We start from the raw sequence: 19,767 nt of genomic DNA, 5'->3' as shown, positions 1-19,767 counted from the left end.
GATTAAGATGGCCACTAAGTGGTGAGCTAGCGTTTGGACCAATCAGATCTTGAGTTTTCAAGAGTTTTCAGATCTTGAGCTTCGATCGTGAAATCTTTTGTCATCTATTTATTTGTTTCGGCATGTCAGCAGGTGGCGCCAGTGAACACCCACTCCGCTCGCCGTCCCGAGGCTTGCAACCGGAGTGGTGTCGCCAGCCTCTCCCCTCGGTCGAAATGGGCGGCATGCACACGCGACCGATGACAGAAAAGAAATCATCGCAAGCCGGCTCGATTAGATTAGTAAAATTCACCGGGAGCGAAGCGGCAAGAAGCAATCACGCATAATTAATTCTGACTTTGATGACTGTCGCTGCCTCTCCAAGAGATGATTTCCCATCTCCGGCTCTTTAAGAGACAAACATTATGGACTGACCCCAGGGCCACGAGCCTTATCGGTTATTAATCAGGACCTGGTATCGATGCAGACTGTATCGATAACTGAAAAATGGCCGGCATGCCCAGATAATGAATGTATTTTTGTTTTGTATGTGTTTGTTTCCCCGCGCCATCACTGTGTGGTGCTACACCGTAAGCAGAATGACCTGCTCGATGTCCCTGCTCTTCCTGATCGCGTCAGGACGCGAGTCTCGGGCGAGCTAGCCAACAGTGTCTAAGGCGAGCACGGGCCAGTCCGATCAGGTCAAGCGACTATGATTTTCCGAGGTTCCGAGGGAAAAATCTAGAGCGGGTCTCCTCAAGTGCGTGGCCCGTTTCGAATAACAAATTCTTTTTAACGAAGGCTATAAACGGCAGTGCTCGTCATGAAGCGCTCCTTCCTGCGGCACCGGGCCAGCTGTCCGGTGGAGCATTGCCCGCGCGGCTCTGCCCGCTCCCGCCTTCCTGGGCGTCGCCCTCTCCGGGAGGCTCGCCATCGTTCGTCCACAGCCGTGCCTTCCACATTCCGCGGCGGCTAAGTCAGTGCTCGCGCAAAATGCTAATCACCGTCATCGGCTGCAGCCGCGGGGCCCCACGCGAGCGCAACTCTCTGGCACTCGCCCTGCCTCTTGTGCTTGTTGGGCGGTGGAAGGTGTTGGGGGTGGGGGAGGGGGGGTGGTGAGGCACAGGAGCCTAATGTGACGCCTGTCAGCTCAGCTCCCACCAGCTGTCAGTGTGGCGACGCGCTGGGGTTCATTTTTTTAATTGACACCTTCCTCTCCTCCTGTTCACTTTCACATCCATCTCCAGCTCCCTGTCCCTTCCCATGGTGCTCTTCACTGCCTCCATGGGGACAGGTTTTTTTTTTTTTTTTTGACTTTTTGACATGCCCCCCCCCTCCCTCTCCCTGAAGTTAAACTTCCTAGCCTCAGTGCTGTCCAGCAGTTACCCAAATGGCCTTGAAACTGGCTGTTTCTAAAGTTGTTTTACTTAAATTGACATAGAAAGCTCTTCTTTGAAATACCTTTTAGAAAATACACAATTCAGTGTGTGATTGATAATACTGTAATATTAAGCAGATTTGTGATTTTTTTTTTTTTTCCTGGCTCAGGATATTCTGAATATCATATTGCGTTGACTTATTTCATTCCCAAGTCTAACCCGGTTTGAATGCTCATGTGTTAAATGGCTGTTGGGAAGCTGAGGGAGGTGGTGTGTACAGGGCTGAACGTCCCGTGTGTGTTTAGGGCCACACGGCCGTTAGATGGCAACCAGCAGATAAGAGTCCCTGTAGCTCAGAGAGCAGCCGAAAAGCACAGAGCCCAACGTCTGGGGATGGCAGCCATATTCTGCCTGTGTGTGTGTGTGTGTGTGTGTGTGTGTGTGTGTGTGTGTGTGTGTGTGTGTGTGTGTGTGTGTGTGTGTGTGCAGATGTAATGAATGATGGTGATGTTACATTAGCGTGTGTCGCTGTCTCAGCCGCTCTCACTGACAGAGCAGTGACAGGCCCACCGTGGCACAAGCAGGCGGAGGAAGAGATGGAGTGTGTGTGTGTGTGTGTGTGTGTGTGTGTGTGTGTGTGTGTGTGTGTGTGTGTGTGCGTGTGTGTGAGGGAGAGAAACAGAGGGACTTATTTAGCAACCGGAAGGTCCTTAACGTGTCTTTGTGTGTGGTTAGTCTCGGAGAGACAGAGAGAGATGGAAAGAAAGATGGAGAGGAAGTGAGAGAAAGGAAGGGGGAGGAGCAGAGAGGAAGTGATGTCGCTGTGTTGCCCTCTGTCAAGCGCGTCTGAATGCAGTTCCAGTGCCGGTCTCCATCTCCAGTGATGAGAAGGAAGAGAGGTTTTAAGAGTGGAGCAGCGGAACCGTGGCGTGCTGCTTTACACCAGGAGGGTGTGTAGCTATAAAATGGCTGTCCAAGCTCTGGGTGTATCCATTACGGTAAAGGCTCCTCTCAGGACTGGTGGTGTGTGTTGGCTGGCCTTGAGTGTGTGTGTGTGTGTGTGTGTGTGTGTGTGTGTGTGTGTGTGTGTGTGTGTGTGTGTGTGTGTGTGTGAGCACGGTCTCAGGTTACTGTATTGACTGCAGCTGGGTTTGCTCCAGAGCCAAACACAGGCTGCCAGTCTCGGTCTGGGAAGACGAACCTTCATCATGGCTGTCAGGGCCATCACTAGCGTCTTGTTTGACCATACATCTTCCTAATTGTGACAGAACACTTCAACATCATTAATTAAACATGTTCATTTAAGGCCCTCACGGGGAGGTGGGAGGAGGACGCCGAACACACAGCACACACTCTTCCCTGGCTCTCCGCTCACCCTGTTGTTTATTGTTTTGACTGGACAGCCAGACTGTTGCTTTCCTGGCAGTGCGCTTCCTTCTGACCCTGTTGCTGTGGAGTGTGTGTGTGTGTGTGTGGGGGCGTGGGCGTGTGTGTGTGTGTGTGTGTGGGCGTGGGCGTGTGTGTACCGCCCTACACGGCATAACTAAAGATGAGATGATTGGCAGAGGTGGGACTTGTCTTGTGTCACGGTACATACAGACTGAATGTGGGGACAGAGGACGTCTAACACGCGTCGCATGCTCTCAGGACAAGCTGGAAGGGAGCGGGACACCGCTGTCTTGTAGTCTCCGTCCCTGACGCCTCAACCTAGGCAGCAAGATTGAGCCGTGAACATGCCTTCCAGAAACCTAAAAAATTCGAAACATTTGTCTGCGCGAGAGCGTCAAAGTCCATATGGCCGTCCCTGAATTCATTCCAAACATGAAACAGACCATTAACTGGCACATGCGAACGGATCTCGCTCGGTTCTATTCCCCCACCACCACCCCCTCCAACCCCCGTCACCTGTAGCTGCTTTTAAAAATCAGACAGACTCATTAAAAAATCGCACCCGTTCCCTCCGGCGTCTAGACAGGGGCGCCTCTCTCACTGTCTCGCTCACTCTCTCTTTCCCCTCTGTTTCCCTGGAGCTGGAACAGACCTACCTACCCCCCCACCCCGAACCACCCCCACCCCACCCCCACCTCAGCCCTATCTGCTGATTACAAGTTGCCGGATCCCCCCGCCGTGCCGGGCCGCTTCTGTGAGGGAACGAGACGGTCCCCGCACAGGGGAAAGACCCGCACTCGTGGCGGGGCGCGAGAAGCACCTCGCCGCAGTGAAGGATGTGTAATTGGCTCCCGCACGCAGCCCGTGAGGGTGCGGTAATCCGCAGCCGAAGGGGAGGCACTTAGGGGCCTGCAGCTGAAGAGAGTGGAATTAAGTCTCGCCTAACGAGAAATCATGAATGAAATGCTTCCAAAAGGGAAAACGTCCATTAGAGGCTTCCAAGCAGCTCTGCTCAAGAAGCCACACAGCATGTACACGCCCACACACAGATATCTCCACACACGAGCGTTAGGCACTTACATACACGAGTGTGCGTTACACGGTAATGTGCACATACGTATATTTGGGTGCGCATGCACATGCTTGGAGATTACTTATCCATTATGACTTGTTAATGTTTGCGTGTGGTTCAGTTTACCTCAGAAGTATGGCGCGCGCACACACACACACACACACACACACACAACAGCTGGCAGCATTATAGCCTAATCGATTGCCATGCCATTACTGAATCAAAATAAATAAAGTGCACGGCGTCGGTTTGGGGTAATTAAGCCACGGCAAAGTGAATTGCATGATTATCTGTATTTATTGTATTTATGTAATCCATTTCATGCATTTAATTGTGCACTGGAGGATATGGTTGGAAGGAACAGATCATTGTTTGCCTCATTAGAGTTCCTCTCCAGACGAATGTGTTCCACTTGTGGACCGGGCCCGTCCGTCCCCCTGCCGGGTATCAGGCTCCTCCTCCTGGTGTGGGGGGGGGGGTGTGGTGGGGGGGTTTGGGGGGGTGGTAATCTGAAGTGGTTGTACAGAAAGTCAGCCCAGGCGGGTGGCAAGTCTGCTGGAGAAGGAGCTCCGGAAGGAGCATAGCAGGAGGTCTTCCTTGAAGAAAGTGGCGTCCAGATAAACCGAACACTCCAGAGCCTCATCCCCCGCCCCAGTGGGGCTTACCCTCAAACTCTGAACCTTTTGACCTCTTAACCTCTGAAGGACTCGGAAAGCCAGCGCTGTTTGACGTCTCCCCGACGGCTGCCAGACGGGGCAGGCTGGAGCAACAGCCGTCTGTGGGCCCTGAGACGGCTGCCCGTGGTTTGTTTGACTGTTTATCCTTGTCTGCCTGAACAGAACAAGTGCAGACAACTAGGGGCCAAGGAGAGTTATATTAGCACTGGGATGGATGAAGAGATGCTCGTGGATGTTTTACGCCAGAATTCTAATTAGCTTTCATTTGTTACATCGTACATACGCGCCTAATGACTTGCCATATTAGCTTAATTTGGGCTTTTTTTCTTAATTTGAGACTGCTGACCACTGTTACGAGAAATGTACAGTCAGCGGAAACGGAGAGGTGATTATTTAAGAGCTTGTTGTATTTTGAAGGCAGGTCTGTCTTTCTTTGTTATTGTCAGAGCAGAGCTGCTGTCGGCAGCATCTGCTTGTGCGCACGTCTCCGAACAGAACACTAAGAGAGACCTCTAGTGGTAGAAGGAGACATAGCAGGCTGGTTTTCACACCAACACTGCGCAGAGGGAGGGAGACCTCACGAGGGTGTTTGTTGCTGTCCAAAGCCTTTCTGCTTCATAAGCCTCACTTCCTCTGGGCCACTCAGGGTCGGGGATTCCCCAGAAACTCAGACACTGCCTCCAATGGTGGAGGGGGGGGGGGAGGGGGCTACCAACCCCTTCTGAATGCCCACCCATTGGGAAGAGATCGAGAGGTGGCTTGAGGCTGAATGGCTGCGTGTAGGTTGATACCAAAGGGGCGGGGCCAGCATGTGACGTACAGCAAAAACATACAGAGAAATATACCAGTGGCCCACAAAATCTAAGAAGTATTCCAGTTCTTCTCATCCACCTGAACGAAAGTCCTGTTGGCCCTAAACATTTGTGCACATAATGGAGCAGTGTCCAGTATGATGTCTGTTCAGCACTGTTTATATTATATGGACAATCTGATGTTAGACTGCCTTTTTGTTCTCCCTTGGTTTGTGTTACCGTGGACATGTTAGAACGTGGTTTAGCTTTTGATGCAGTAGTGCAGCCATTCTAATTTATCGCAGTTTTCATCTGTGGGTTATCGCCCTGTTTGCAGAAAAAAAAGTCGCAGTGGGAGGTAAGGGATAATTATTTATTCAAAATTATAGTAGAAATCGATGAAATTATAGTTTTATTATCTCCTGTCTTGCCAAGATCACTGTTTAAGCTCAGATTGAACCGCAATGAGGAGAGTGATTAAAAACGAAGGCCGTATATCAGCCTGTAAGCTGGAGACTGAACCATCGAGGATGCTGAGCAGGTCATGTGCTCTTGTCAGAGGGCATTTACATACCCCCCCCCCCCCCCCCCCCCCCCACACACACACACACACTGATTGGTCCATTTTCTCAAGCTTTCATTTTATTGTCATTTAATCATTACACATGTATGAAGCAACATCAAGCGTTACTGTCAGGTGCCGATGTCTGGTTTGTAGCTGTACTGTGTGATTCAGTCAAGATGCTAACAACATGGTCATGGGTTCAAATCCAAGAGAGTAGAGATGCTGTCTGAGTAGATATATACGTATGCAAGTTGCTCTGGATAAAAACGTCTACCAAATGATTTAAATTTATAAGATGCATCTCCTAGTGACTACTAAATGAATGTGCATGGTAGATGATTCTAGCAACATGGCTGGTCTGGATATATTGCTGTACGTTATTAAAGTCTTGCAGACATAATACATTAACTGTACATCACATGGAATCTTATTGGAAAAGCCTACTTGCAAAATGTTACCATATCAGAAGCATCCAAGGCACCATGGCTCCGCCCCTTTTCAGAGTGACTCCCCCTCACACTCCTGCTTCCCCCCCCGTCTCACCCTGTCCGCAGTGCTGAGCATCCGCGGCGCCCAGGAGGAGGAGCCCCCGGACCCCCAGCTCATGCGCCTGGACAACATGCTGCTGGCGGAGGGCGTGTCCGGACCGGAGAAAGGGGGCGGGTCCGCGGCGGCAGCAGCGGCGGCGGCGGCGGCGGGAGGCGGAGCCGGCTCGGACAGCTCGGCGGAGCACTCGGACTACAGGGCCAAGCTGTCACAGATCCGCCAGATCTACCACACTGAGCTGGAGAAGTACGAGCAGGTGGGGGAGCTCAGGCCCGTGGTAAATACAAGGCGTCGGTTGCGAGCACATCCATGACACCCAGTAGCTGAAGCAGGCGGGACACTAATCTGGACGTTAAGCTTCGTTAATGCCTTCGCCATAGAGTGGGAGCGAGAATACGAGTTTCCCTGGTCTGTTATTTCTCCATGCAGCTTCACCAGGAGAGTCGTTAAATGGGTCTTCGTATTTTTCGGGAATACGCAATGTACAAATCACTGTTAGCCTGTGTACTTGAATGGCTACACAAGCGAAATACACGTTTTTATAACATGCATGTGGTCTGTAAACTGTTTTTTTCCACAGTGGTAAAGATTAGATTCAAAATGTAGGATTTGGGTAATTTCTCACAGTCGATTTCAGTCTTTGAAATGAGACGGACATAATTTATTGGGTCCAGAATATATCATAAACATTAATTCTAACGTGTAATTGTGTGTGTGAATGTCTGTCCGCGTTTGTGCATTTATGCGTGTGTCTGTGTGTGTTTCTGTGCATGTGGGGTAATAAGGCGTGTAACGAGTTCACCACCCACGTGATGAACCTGCTACGTGAGCAGTCACGCACGCGGCCCATTTCGCCCAAGGAGATCGAGCGCATGGTCAACATTATCCACCGCAAGTTCAGCTCCATCCAGATGCAGCTCAAACAGAGCACGTGCGAGGCGGTCATGATCCTGAGGTCCCGCTTCCTCGACGCCAGGTTGGCAGCCTTGTTTTGGGGGGCAGAGCATATTATTAAAATCTTATTGGATGCTGTCATTATGATGTCATAACATTATGATGTCATAATGTGAACATCCTGCAGTGTAACCAAAGAACTGAGATGAGATAAACCATATAACATATAGCTACATTTAACCTACATACGTTAAACATCAGGACTGATTGTAGCATTGAGTCACATTACACCTCATTTGGCATTTAATCGTAGAATCTGAGTAACCAAAGCAGTTCAGCTGGTTCATGTTCTGCTGTCATTTCCTCCACAGGCGAAAGCGACGAAACTTCAACAAGCAGGCCACCGAGATCCTGAACGAGTACTTCTACTCACACCTCAGCAACCCCTACCCCAGCGAGGAGGCCAAGGAGGAGCTCGCCAAGAAGTGCTCAATCACGGTGTCGCAGGTTCATGTCCTTCTCAGCAACAAGACTCCCTCCATCCCAGTGGCTGTGAGAAAACCACCTAGCTTAATGTTAGCTAGCAGTGGTTTAACCATACTCCTGGTCTCTCTGTTTATCAACACCCACACAACGAGGACATCATTCTGAATAATTTGTGGTTACATCAGCTAGTTCCACTGGCATGAAAGCCCAAGTTTAAAACTCTTCCTGTTTTCAGTGGTTATCCTCCACGTTCATTGTGCTGATTTAGTAGCTAGCACTGATAAACTCATTAATACCTGAATAACTAGTTATGACCTAATACTTTCTCAAGCCCTGTTTTAAACTGATTACGTGTTTCTTATGGTCACAGAGAAAAAGCAAATGTTAGTTTGTGGATCTGTGTTTCAAAACAAGAGGGACTTGGTGGGCTGTTGCTGAACAGAAAAACACATTTCTGAGTTCAGTTTCTATTTGAAATGAGACGGTTGTAACTCATTGGGTTTTCTTCCATGATCGGCGTCCAAACGTGCATACCTCTGCCCCACTCAGGTATCCAACTGGTTCGGGAACAAGAGGATCAGGTACAAGAAAAACATCGGCAAGTTCCAGGAAGAGGCCAACATGTATGCTGCCAGGACGGCCGTCAACGCAGCCAACGCGTCCACCCAGGGCAGCCAAGCGAACTCACCCTCCACGCCCAACTCAGCCGGTGAGTGGCAGGACCGGGCGAACGCTTGGGGCCTAGCGGGATGTCAGGACCAGTGGTTCGATCGCGCGATTATTAAGAAGGACAGCGAGCCCGATCGGAGCCTCCCGGTCCCTCAGTCGGCCACGAGTGCAGCTGACATTCGTAGATGGGTCGGTCACTCTGACTTTCGTAGATGGATCGGTCACTCTGACATACGTAGATGGGTCGGTCACTCTCTTTGTTATGGGCTCGTGTGACGTGTCGTGTTGAATCCCCAAAGAGATGGGAGCGGTGGGAGACATTAAGCAGTAGTTGTGAGGTCAAGAGGATGAGAAACTTCCATCAGAAGCCGGACTTAGTCCTGCAGATAACCATGCCAGACCAGCGCTTCTGAAGGAATCGTCTCTCTTCCTAACCACAACACCATGCTGACTGGCTGTGCCAACTCACAGATGGCTAAGCTCAGTTCACACATCGTACCGTTCACATCCAATCGCAGCACCTTATCCGAAGCGCGCATGGTTCAGGTTAACCGCCCCGCTCTGGCCGCCTGACCTCCTGGTCGTCATTATGGCGCGGGTGCCGGCCCATTTGCCTTGCGGCCCTGACGTGATTAGGGGCCCGCACGCATTTGATTAGTGCTCTGTGGCTTTTTGCGGTGAAATCGAGTTAAAGCCCTGGTTCCTTAAACATCTGGGGACTCGAGCCTCCATTAAACCACAAATAGCGTTCTTTGATTCCTACCGTGACTCGATTAGCACTTCCTAAACAACCTGGCCACAGTGACCTGCAGCCGGGTCATCTATCTTATCAGAGGGCCACCGCGTGAGCCGAGGTCACTCTGCACAGCTAAGACGCTGCTTTCCTCCTTTAGCCCTTTTGGTTGGTTTAGCACATGCAATTATAAGCAAAATACTTACATACTGCTTACGTACTTATGACAGATTCCTTACTTGCTAAACAACCTTTACCTGAACGGTTTTCTACGTCTGCTGAAGAAAAACTGGCTGATAATAACAATTCCTTGCCACTAACCACTCCATCTACCACACTGCCGTCGCATGACTGATCTGTCTTTCTCAACTTTCCCTCCCTCTCTTTCCTCTATCTTTCCTCTCTGTCTCGCTCTCTCTCTGTGTCTCTCTGAATCTGTTTTCCTCTCAGGTTCTGCTGGCTCTTTTAACATGTCAAACTCTGGAGACTTGTTCATGAGTGTGCAGTCTCTGAACGGAGACTCCTACCAGGGGGCGCAGGTGGGCGCCAACATACAGTCCCAGGTAGGGAGTGTTGTCAGCCGTTAGCATACGCTACTCCAAAGGAAACGCACGGCACCTCAGAGTAATATCACCGCTGTTTGTTGGCAGGCCTGCACTACGTCCAATGTTCTGTTTGATGAAAGTACCTTGTTTGTTGAAAAGGACATGAGCTGGTATCCATTTCTGTTTCCGATCATTACGATAAACTAGTTATTCAGTGAAATTAACTGTGCCACAAGGAGCACGACATGTATACATCAGAACTCGCTGATGCTGAATTTGTGCGTCCTCCACGCAGAGTTAGAAATGTATCATCATCTCCGTAATCTCCATGTTGTTCGGGGGTTACCGGGTGTCATGTGGTGCCTCCCTCTGAGTCTACACAGCACCTGCTAACATAAACTACATGCCTGCCGAGTGCAGCCAAATTCAGTTTAACTGTGATTCACTACAGCGTTGATCATTTCACTGTACATTATGGCCCCTTGATGACAAACAAATACTCACCAATGCGTGTAAATGCTTCCACATAACCCTGCAGTCAGAGCAGAGTGCAAATGCTCACAGATGCTCAGCAGTGCCCCATGACCTTGTGGGAGGAGGGGGCAATTCGAGGTCATTAATTGCACAGAGCAGTTTTTGCACCACCATTGGCATCATCAGCTTCCGAATGAATAGACCATTGCAGACAGCTTTGGAAACAGCGCTCGTCATTGGTGCAACACCTCTGTCATGTCCGTCACCATGACAGCCTGGCCCCACCCACATTCCTGCCATGCTGTCCATGTTCATGATGTGTTTCCTACATGATACGGCCTCGGAGTGCCTCATGAATAGTGGAGAAACCCCTTAGATAGCTTCTTCATTCCTGCGGTGTTACCGTTTGGTAAAATGGCTGGTCTTTCATGCAAGGTCATTTGTGTAGAGATCAAAATGGGCCAGTGTTTGCAGTGTATTAACATTCTGTTCTCAATGTTGAGCAGGTAAAGATTTTGGATGAGTGGACTGGAATTCGCACCCGATATACACCAGCTCATTTGTTTTATAATAACGACAACAACATTTTGTTTCATGCACGATTCATAAACAAATCGCCTGTATTGTTCGCTGTCTGGAATGCAAACAAAGCTGTTCCACTCTGCCATTGATAACCTTTTCCATTCCCAGCGCCCTTTCGAAATGTCTCTGACCTTTCACCCTGGCACAGATGTCTTCCTGATGCAGCTCTATTGTCTGACCTTGTATATTGTTTTTTTTTTCTTTTTCGTATGTGTGTTTTCTCTCACACACACTCTTGCTTTTTCTGCTTTCCAGGTGGATACCCTTCGCCATGTTATCAGCCAGGCAGGCGGATACAGTGACGGACTTGCAGGCAGCCAGATCTACAGTCCACAGGGCATCAGCGTAAGTCGACGTCAGGCTCCGCCTCTCGGCCCTCCTCTCACTCGCTCCCTTCGAGGTGCTCTTAATGACTTTAGGCCACAAAGTGAGGACTCTAAAAAATGAATTGGGCTATAAAAGATGCAGGTTGGATGTGACAGCACCCACAGAGCCCATAGCCACTTAGCATAATAAATAAACACATTTTGTTTTGTTTATATAGACATTCTGGAAACAAGGTTTTTTTCTTCTCGGGCTAAAATGTTTGCATATCGTGAAATAGATTAAACAAAATGCCTTTAAAAGTCCCCAAGTGGGGTTTTTATTGCCAGTTACGTGGAGCCCGTGGGGACTGGCTTCCCCACTTAAGCTTAGCTTGTTGGCGCTAAACGATTGCCATGTTGGTATGCGGTGCTCACGGCGATGGGTGCCCTGGTGATAATAACCAAGGTGATCATGGACACATGATTTGTCAGGGGTCATCTGTATTAACAAGACACTTGCAGTAATACACAGACTCACACAGACACGTGCACACACATACAAAACACATAACAGGAACCCAGATATAGGCATTCCTCTGAAGTCTTGCACAAAGTTAGATTTGATGTCCTTAAAAGATTGGGGCCGTAGGGGTTGAGGGTGTAGGGATTTGGGGTGTAAGGGTTGAGGGAGTAGGGGTTGGGGAGTAGGGGTTGGGGAGTAGGGGTTGAGGGAGTAGGGGTTGAGGATGTAGGGGTTGAGTGTGTAGGGGTTGGGGAGTAGGGGTTGAGGGAGTAGGGGTTGGGGGAGTAGGGGTTGGGGAGTAGGGGTTGAGGGAGTAGGGGTTGGGGAGTAGGGGTTGGGGAGTAGGGGTTGGGGAGTAGGGGTTGGGGGAGTAGGGGTTGGGGAGTAGGGGTTGGGGAGTAGGGGTTGGGGAGTAGGGGTTGGGGGAGTAGGGGTTGGGGGAGTAGGGGTTGGGGGAGTAGGGGTTGAGGGAGTAGGGGTTGAGGATGTAGGGGTTGAGTGTGTAGGGGTTGGGGAGTAGGGGTTGGGGGAGTAGGGGTTGGGGGAGTAGGGGTTGAGGGAGTAGGGGTTGAGGATGTAGGGGTTGAGTGCGTAGGGGTTGGTATTGTGGGCGTAACAGCAGCAGTGACGGTCATGTAAAATCTCCAGCCACATTGCGTTTTCCCAGCGGAGGAAATTGATCAGACAGTGTGGAGGGAGGGCCGAGTGGACACAGGGGACAGTGGTCCAAACACATCGGTCACGCCAGGCGTCCTCCACCTCTGACAGCGAGCGGTGTGACGCAGCAAGCAGCCCGAGCAGGTGGCCATGTTGCCCGTCCTTCAACACCTACTGCAGTTTTTGGTTTTGCCGGTGTTTGCCGATGCACAACGGCGGGCAGCTAACATTCTACGTGTTGATGTGGAGGGTGTATCTCCAGGACACGGGGGGAGAGATCAGGTCAGTGTGCAGTCAAGTCATCACAATGCTTCTGCAGTCCTGGGCTTGCGTTTCTCAGCTCAGCCAACACACTGAGAGGGTTTTTAAATTACAGTGCACGGTTTAGTCATTGCTATAGAATTTGTCCAAGGGGTGGCACTGGGGAAACGTGAATTTTTTTTTGAGGACAGAATTTTTCTGTCAGAATGTGTTTGTTCAAAAAGCAGTTTCCAGTGTGTTTAAAAACGTAAATAGATTTAGGATGTGTCCTTTTAAGACCTATATAGTAGTTCTCTCAGGATTAATTTACACAATTTAGCTATAAACCTTCTGTACATCGAATGCTAAGAATATACCAGGTTAATGCATCACACAGTATGCTCTTTATCCCCAAAAACATTTATTGTAAGTGAAATTCAATCCAGTCCAATTTTGCTTTCCCAGAACCAGTCCTGCAGGGAGTTGAGTAAAACTCCCCTGCTGTAACCTCGACATCTTAACGTTTAATGCCCCGCCGACACGGCCCTGGGAAAATGGATCCACATTCACCACCAAAAAAAAAATAGGAGCCGCTTTTCCCTGCATTATTTCCCCGGATAACTTATTCCATTTTTCTCCCCATTGGCGATAATGACGGAGCTTAGACGTGGCGTTTGTGTGCTGGAGACAACCCCCACCTCAGCCCCCCACCGCAGTCCGCCACTGTAATTACACGTTTGAAACAGACGTAGGGTGTCACCAGACTGAAGATTTGAAAGTTTTTCCCCTTTTCCCTCTGTGTTTTTTTTCTTTTTCCATTTTTTTGATTACAGACTGCCTCTATCTAAAATAACAGGCTGTGAAAATAAGAGGCTGCCAAATCCCACTTCCAGACACTTTTTCTGATGGAAATTGCCATTAATGCTCCAAATGCTCTTCAGGCCGCCTGTCTCCCGGATGTGAAATGGCCTTCATTTTAGATGCCCATTATACTTTCATTCCCTTAGCCAATGTGATAATTTGCAATAATTGATTCCGCCATCATCTGCCTTTGAAAAAGCCTGTTCTGGAAATGACTCGTCCTATGGTTCATTTACTGTCATTTCTTTTAATCGTCCCACTTTATGGCACACTTTTTCTGACAAACGTGTGTGTGTGTGTGTGTGTGTGTGTGTGGTGGGTAAGGGGAGGGTGGGGCAAGGCACTGTAGTTTCTTGATTTTATTTATTTATTCATTTTAGTAACGTGTACGAGGTCATGACCCTCAGCTTAGTGATATGTAGTCTTTGGTTGGTGCACAGAGGCACGTTCTGTCCACGCGAGCGTTGTTTAAAGACGCTGACCGAATGCGCGCTGGAATTATTGCCGTGGCATTGAGCGAGCTCCCGGGATTTGCTCTGGAATCGCTGCTGTGTGTCCGACTTTTTCAGCCAGGGCAGCGGAGGCCGTGCTTGGTCTCGTAAGGTCACGTGCTCATCTGAGCCTGTGTCTGTCAGCCAAGGTTTGCCAGTGTCCAAATTTGAGTTTTGTTATTAGACCCTGTTGTTATTAGACTATTTTTGAGAAGGGAGTGGGGGGGGGTCCAGTATGAATACACCTGCTATGGTCTTGCCTGCATGTTTTGACCACAGGCTGTTATGATTATTGCTTTCCCTTAATAAAATAAACCCTGGCACTGCGTAGACGGCCGCCTCCGCTCTCATTACCAAGTGTCTGGCCTCACTCAGCCTGAGATGTATTAGCCAGTGAGACGTCTGCACAGGCAAGTGGCAGAACTAAGCATTTAGTGTTCTCCTCTGAGTGCCTAGAGGCCAGCGCTAACTTACTTATTAGAGAAGTTCTAGGCTTGGCGGTGGTGTTGGTGAGCAGAGTTAAACTACTTTAATGGGAACCAGCCGTAACTATAACGGAAAAAAAATAGGGCCAGATAGACAAACCTTGCCATAGATTAAAAAAAATAAGAATTGTACCTTAATAAAAATGTTGACATCTGTATTGAAGAACTTGGATATCATGTGCCTCTTTACACACGTTTAGAACATTTATCCTTTCTTTCACAGGCGAATGGTGGTTGGCAGGATGCTCCAACTCCCTCTTCAGTCACTTCCCCAACGGAAGGACCCGGAAGCGTTCATTCTGACACCTCCAACTGATCTCCACTGACTATAGCCACAATCACCCACGACCCTCAAACTCACAGGACATCACCTCTTCATCTGATTTGGGATTACAGTACACACGCGATCACACCGTCCCTTCTACTACTGTGGAACATTTGAAATACTTTACAGAAATTTCTGAGAAAATGGTCAGCTTAAAAAAGAAAAGAAAAAAAATGTGTTTGTACAGTTTTCACAGTGCATTTTAGGTGGTACAAGGCCACTGACCTGTGACCGTTTTGTTCTTATGAGGCTAATATTCAGTGATGGAACAAATAACCCTCCTATTTCAATTTTAATGCTTTTATTCTACCTCTTGGGGGAAAAAGTATCAATATGACATAATAAGAGTGATCCTTGATTTCTAAAAGAAACTTTATTATCAGCAGGAATCACCTGCTTACAAGCTTGTGTTCAAGAGAAGGTTCTCTTTAATGGTACGTAACATTACAGTTTTGTTGGCTTTTTTAATTTGTAGATCACTTAATACATGCTGCTTTTCACTTTTTTGATTCGCATCGCAAAACATTTGTTTCACCATATTTAGAATAAAAGTCCTAACCGAATGGATTCTTTATTTTTATTATGAATATAATAGATCAGTGGATGTATGTGGTAGATCGTGGACCCAGGCAATAGCACCTCAAGGCAAATTCTCATCAAAAAGTCTCAGCATACTGGTGAAACCTGGTGCAGGATTCAGCCCAGTACAGATAAACCTGTACTGCCCTAGTTAAAGGGCCTTTCGTTCACCATTACGGCAGTACAGTCGTCCGAGTGCAGGCCAAACGCACAAACTCCATGCCGTCACAGATTTCATTTGCAGTCATTTCCTCCCTGTTTGTTTCTGAGTGAGATGTTCTGTACATTGAGCTGTAATCTGTAAGGCGGTGGAAATATAATGGCGGAAACATTAAGTCATTATGGTGTATGTAATGTTATTTACCCGATATACACCCCCCCCCCCCCCTCCAGCTCTCACTTCAGATTGTTCGCAAATGCTAAACTGCTCATCACTCCTCAATCTTTGTAAGGGAATGTATTACAAAAGCCATGTGCTTGGTTGAATAGACCAATGCTGTCTCTGATGGAAATTAGAGCAGTCCCAGTGCTGTTCACTGTGCATTGTTATGCTCCGTTTGTTTGTTTTCTTGTTTTTCATTTTGCATTGCAAAAACACTTGGTAACACCCACTAACCCGAATGCCACCTTGAATTAGCCGGCGTCAAATTAAAGTCGCTGATCTGTAAAGACCTTTTTATGTCCACTTCTTGTCTCTACGTGTGCGACCAGACTGTGAGTTTAAAGTTCGAGAACTGAGCATGTTTGCAGTTCAGGTGACAACCTGCTGTCACAACTTAACCAAATGTCTTGTATAAAAGCTGTATAAGAAAACGTACCATCATGTTTGTACATGGATGACTAGCTCTTCTCTGGTGTCCTGTGCTGTTTGGAAGGCCGTGGAAATTTGGACGATGCTGCTTACCTCTGCGTAGCATTCCAACTCAAGAATTTTTTTAACCACCCGTCTGGACGCTGGTGCTATTGTCAAGGCCGCCTAATTGAAACAAATGTTGCTGAAAAAATCCAATACTGAACTAATTTTTGTTGAAAATGTATCCCTGCCTGTCAAGGCCCTGGTAACGAAGTTTGTTTTTGTGTACATTGCATCAGAATCCACTTAAATCTGGAAGTCATTAGGTTAATAGGATTTGGATATTTTGACAGTTAGCCCATGCTAGGCCTATGCAGGTAATACTGGGTTTAACCAGCCCGTGACCCTTCGACCTCTCATGACCTTGTGATGGACGGCTCTTTTAGGGCTGTCCTATAATGGGAACGTTCCATGAGTATTGAGGGTTGTGTAGTCTGCGTTTAAATTATGTTATAAACTTGGTTTAAGCCAGTTTGTCATGCTAAGTTTAATCGAAATTATCCTAATGCCAAAATCACCAATCTATACACTAAGTACTATGGTTAACAATTAGTTTATTTTGCATTTTAACTCATAAAACAGAGACAGTGAAAGGATCTGTTACAGTAGACCAATGTGAAAGAAATGTTTTCTGTTTCGCTTTTTTCTCTGCCTTTGAATACTTTGAAAAGCCTTTTTTATCTTTTGAATTAATTTCATGGCATATTATGGCAGTGTACCATATAAACCATTAAAGCACCCAGGTATGGATATTTTAATAATTCAAAGACTCATACTAAAACATCAATGAAATATCTTGATATTTGAACTGAATGACATACATGTATGAAGAAACATGCCTCTGTTTACTGACGTTTGCCATTTTGAAAGTGTATATATTTTTGTGAGATAGATTTGACTGCATCTGTTATAAATGCATTATTAGACTACACAATTATGTACCATATGAAGTGTTAAAGTCCAAAAAATTGTTTGTTTGTTTTTTTTTAAATCACAAACCCTGCAGAACATTGTCTCAAAATGGACATGTTTATCTTCAATAAATGTTGTCCTGCTCACTGTAAAGTGTTGATAGCCATCGGTGTGTGTTTATTCCTCCATTTTTGTTGTAACGGCACTCCAAGGTGGACATTTCCCTCAGATCTTACATTTAAAATGTACTGAACTATGAACCAGACTGGAAAAACAAATTCACACCTATAAAGAAGAAGTTCTCCCCATAGATGTGTTTTTAATCTAATATTCTAATATGCTTTATTGCACAGAAACATTAAGGATAATGTTTAAATGTGTAAAATTAAATGAGTAGAGGAGTAACAGAAGACAAGTGCATGTGAAAACTTGACATCTTTCAGGAAAATTCAGCTTTTTGAATGTTAGACCATTTCTGTGAATCGTGTAGATTTGGGAGCACGGTGTTTAGTTTTGTTTTGAGTGGGACTGTTGGTCTGCTTCAAGCAAGTTGAAACCCTGTTCCCATATATTTTATATAACCAAGATAATAATTTATATAATCCAAGAGTATTCATCCACATTATTAACACACACAAACAAACACACATGCATTACTTCACATATGAGATATCAAATACTGATTACATTTGCTGATTACAATTCTGTAATCAAATACCGATTACAAACTTTGCTCCCATCATTTAAACACCACGTAGCAGAAGATATTTTTCAAAAAATAGCGAGTCATTATTTAAATTCTAAGGACCAATCACGTGTAATGTGATGTCTACAACATCTTCCAGAAGAAATTTGAAACTGTATATTATGAACGGTTTAGTCTAGCAGTAGTGCTTGAACAACAGAACAGCTTTGCAGCAGAGCGCATGTGTTTGATTTGTCAGAGGTCTAGCATTTGAAAAGTAGTCCGTATTTCTGTTTACCTTTTGAAAATAAACATGTTCATGAAGCTGATGTTGGTTATTTGTGTATAGAACAAAAAAATTGATTTAAGGTGGAAAAATGTTGAAGATTACACTGTTAAGCTATAATGGAAAACTTGCCAAGTGGTTTATTTTGAATTGCTAAATACAAAGCTATCAGACAAAAATAAATACTTATAAATAAAGCTTTGCTTTCATTAAGTGTTTGTCAACAATTGCAGTGCATTTTAATCTCTAGTTTACCAACTGGACAGAAGTATTCAAGAATTAGCTGGAAAAGTATCTTAAAACATTTGAATGGACAGTTTCAGAATCTCAGAATTTGCATTTTTGTCTCTGAATTCAATAAATATTCAAATTATTCATTATAGGGTATTAATCTGTGCATACCCTTTTCACATTAAAAGCCCTTAAAGCCCTAACTGGTGAGGATGCTTTTGGACGTGCCTACAGTCCTTTGTGATTTCTGACCTTGTCACCTTTTTGCACTCCTCTCGAGGTTTCTGTGACTATGACTAATTTCACAGTAATGAATAAATAAAATTCATAAATATTTTTCATACCTGCAAGTCCACTTAACATACTGTTAAGTATCCTTTAAAAATATATATTTTTTCATATTTTTCCACTTTTTTTATGTTTTTCAACTGTGCAGCTGTTACGCCCATGGAGGAGGTTCATCAGATGGGAAAGATCCTCAGTACAAGTACAATTCTGCTTACCAGAGGCCATAACTAAAGCTCACAGGCTGTGAGGGCCAAACAGTCTCAAAATAGGACCCAAATGACAATGTTAAATTATAAAATCAAACTAAACACACAAGGATAAACAAAAACTTCCGACACCCTCTAGGCTCTATTCAGATGATGTGGTAGTCTATAGTATGTGACAGGGTAGGGGAGACAAGAGCTCCATATAAAAACTACCGAGCAGGAACAAAACATACCTTTCTACTCAGCTCTAAAATCAATGAGAACAAAAACGACGTGTAGAAAGAAGTATTCTAGCTAGCTAAACTTGCCTTGCCTTCTAGCTAGCTGACTAGCTGACTGCTAATATCATTTTACATAAAGTGGAATTTAAAATGAGAAAGAATAATAAGCAAACAACGAAAGGCAGTACAGGTTTGAAAGTGTCACATGCAGAGAGTTGTGTTGTAGCACAAAGCAAAACGCAATAATCAGGTGTGCCGAGAGAAGGGGCGGAGTCAATGGGTCATAACGTCACCTCCCTCCACGCAACAGAGAACCGCGGCACAATGGAGCTTATAACGCTGTAAACGCTGCCATGTGTTGTTTGTGAGACGAGACTCTACTGTTCCTGATGGATGGGTTTGTGGAGGATATTCATAATCCGCAGAGCCAGAGTTTATTTTGTTTGTCAAAAAAGGCTAAAAAGTAATGTGAACGGTCTCATTGTATTTAAGTGTAGCAGTTGCTGTTTTTTATACAGGGCTATATAATCTTGTGTTTTCAGTTTGTTTTTCATTAACATAAAAATCCAAGAGATGTTTCAACATCTGTGGAGAGTGCCGTCTGTGCTGTCTGCTAGGCGCTCCAGGTTAATCTGGAGTGTTGCTTTAGTTTCACCTCTTGCATCAGTTATCCTGCATGTTCACATTTGTGCTAAATAATTAACATTACAAAAACACCAGTTTCAGCCAGAGTGCGACTGTTCACACTGTTTACAGTGCATCTGGCAGCTGTGAGGATAGTGTGTGCCAAGAAAACGTCAATCACTGAAATACTGCGAGTTCCTTGGAACACTTTTAG

The 19,767-nt window shown here is 46.2% G+C and overlaps 1 protein-coding gene across 6 annotated transcripts in view; it reads left to right on the top strand.

Annotated features, from left to right (window-relative positions):
- The window catches only part of pbx1a (pre-B-cell leukemia homeobox 1a), a 49,076-nt gene extending 31,890 nt beyond the window's left edge, over positions 1 to 17,186 (top strand). Inside the window, exons 3-9 of one of the 6 annotated variants that reach the window (XM_076981430.1) lie at positions 6,407 to 6,675; positions 7,184 to 7,374; positions 7,664 to 7,844; positions 8,328 to 8,487; positions 9,631 to 9,743; positions 11,037 to 11,126; positions 14,567 to 17,186. In XM_076981430.1, the coding sequence (XP_076837545.1) occupies positions 6,407 to 6,675; positions 7,184 to 7,374; positions 7,664 to 7,844; positions 8,328 to 8,487; positions 9,631 to 9,743; positions 11,037 to 11,126; positions 14,567 to 14,659 (1,097 nt within the window). In that variant the 3' untranslated portion in view covers positions 14,660 to 17,186. The remainder of the gene's footprint in view (positions 1 to 6,406; positions 6,676 to 7,183; positions 7,375 to 7,663; positions 7,845 to 8,327; positions 8,488 to 9,630; positions 9,744 to 11,036; positions 11,127 to 14,566) is intronic. The other 5 variants (XM_076981431.1, XM_076981432.1, XM_076981433.1 and 2 more) reach the window with 5 other exon arrangements.
- The last annotated feature ends 2,581 nt before the right edge of the window (positions 17,187 to 19,767 follow it).

Source organism: Brachyhypopomus gauderio, chromosome 19 (assembly GCF_052324685.1).
Source record: "Brachyhypopomus gauderio isolate BG-103 chromosome 19, BGAUD_0.2, whole genome shotgun sequence".
In the NCBI taxonomy this organism is placed as follows: Eukaryota; Metazoa; Chordata; class Actinopteri; order Gymnotiformes; family Hypopomidae; genus Brachyhypopomus; species Brachyhypopomus gauderio.
This window is presented reverse-complemented; position numbering and strand designations above follow the sequence as displayed.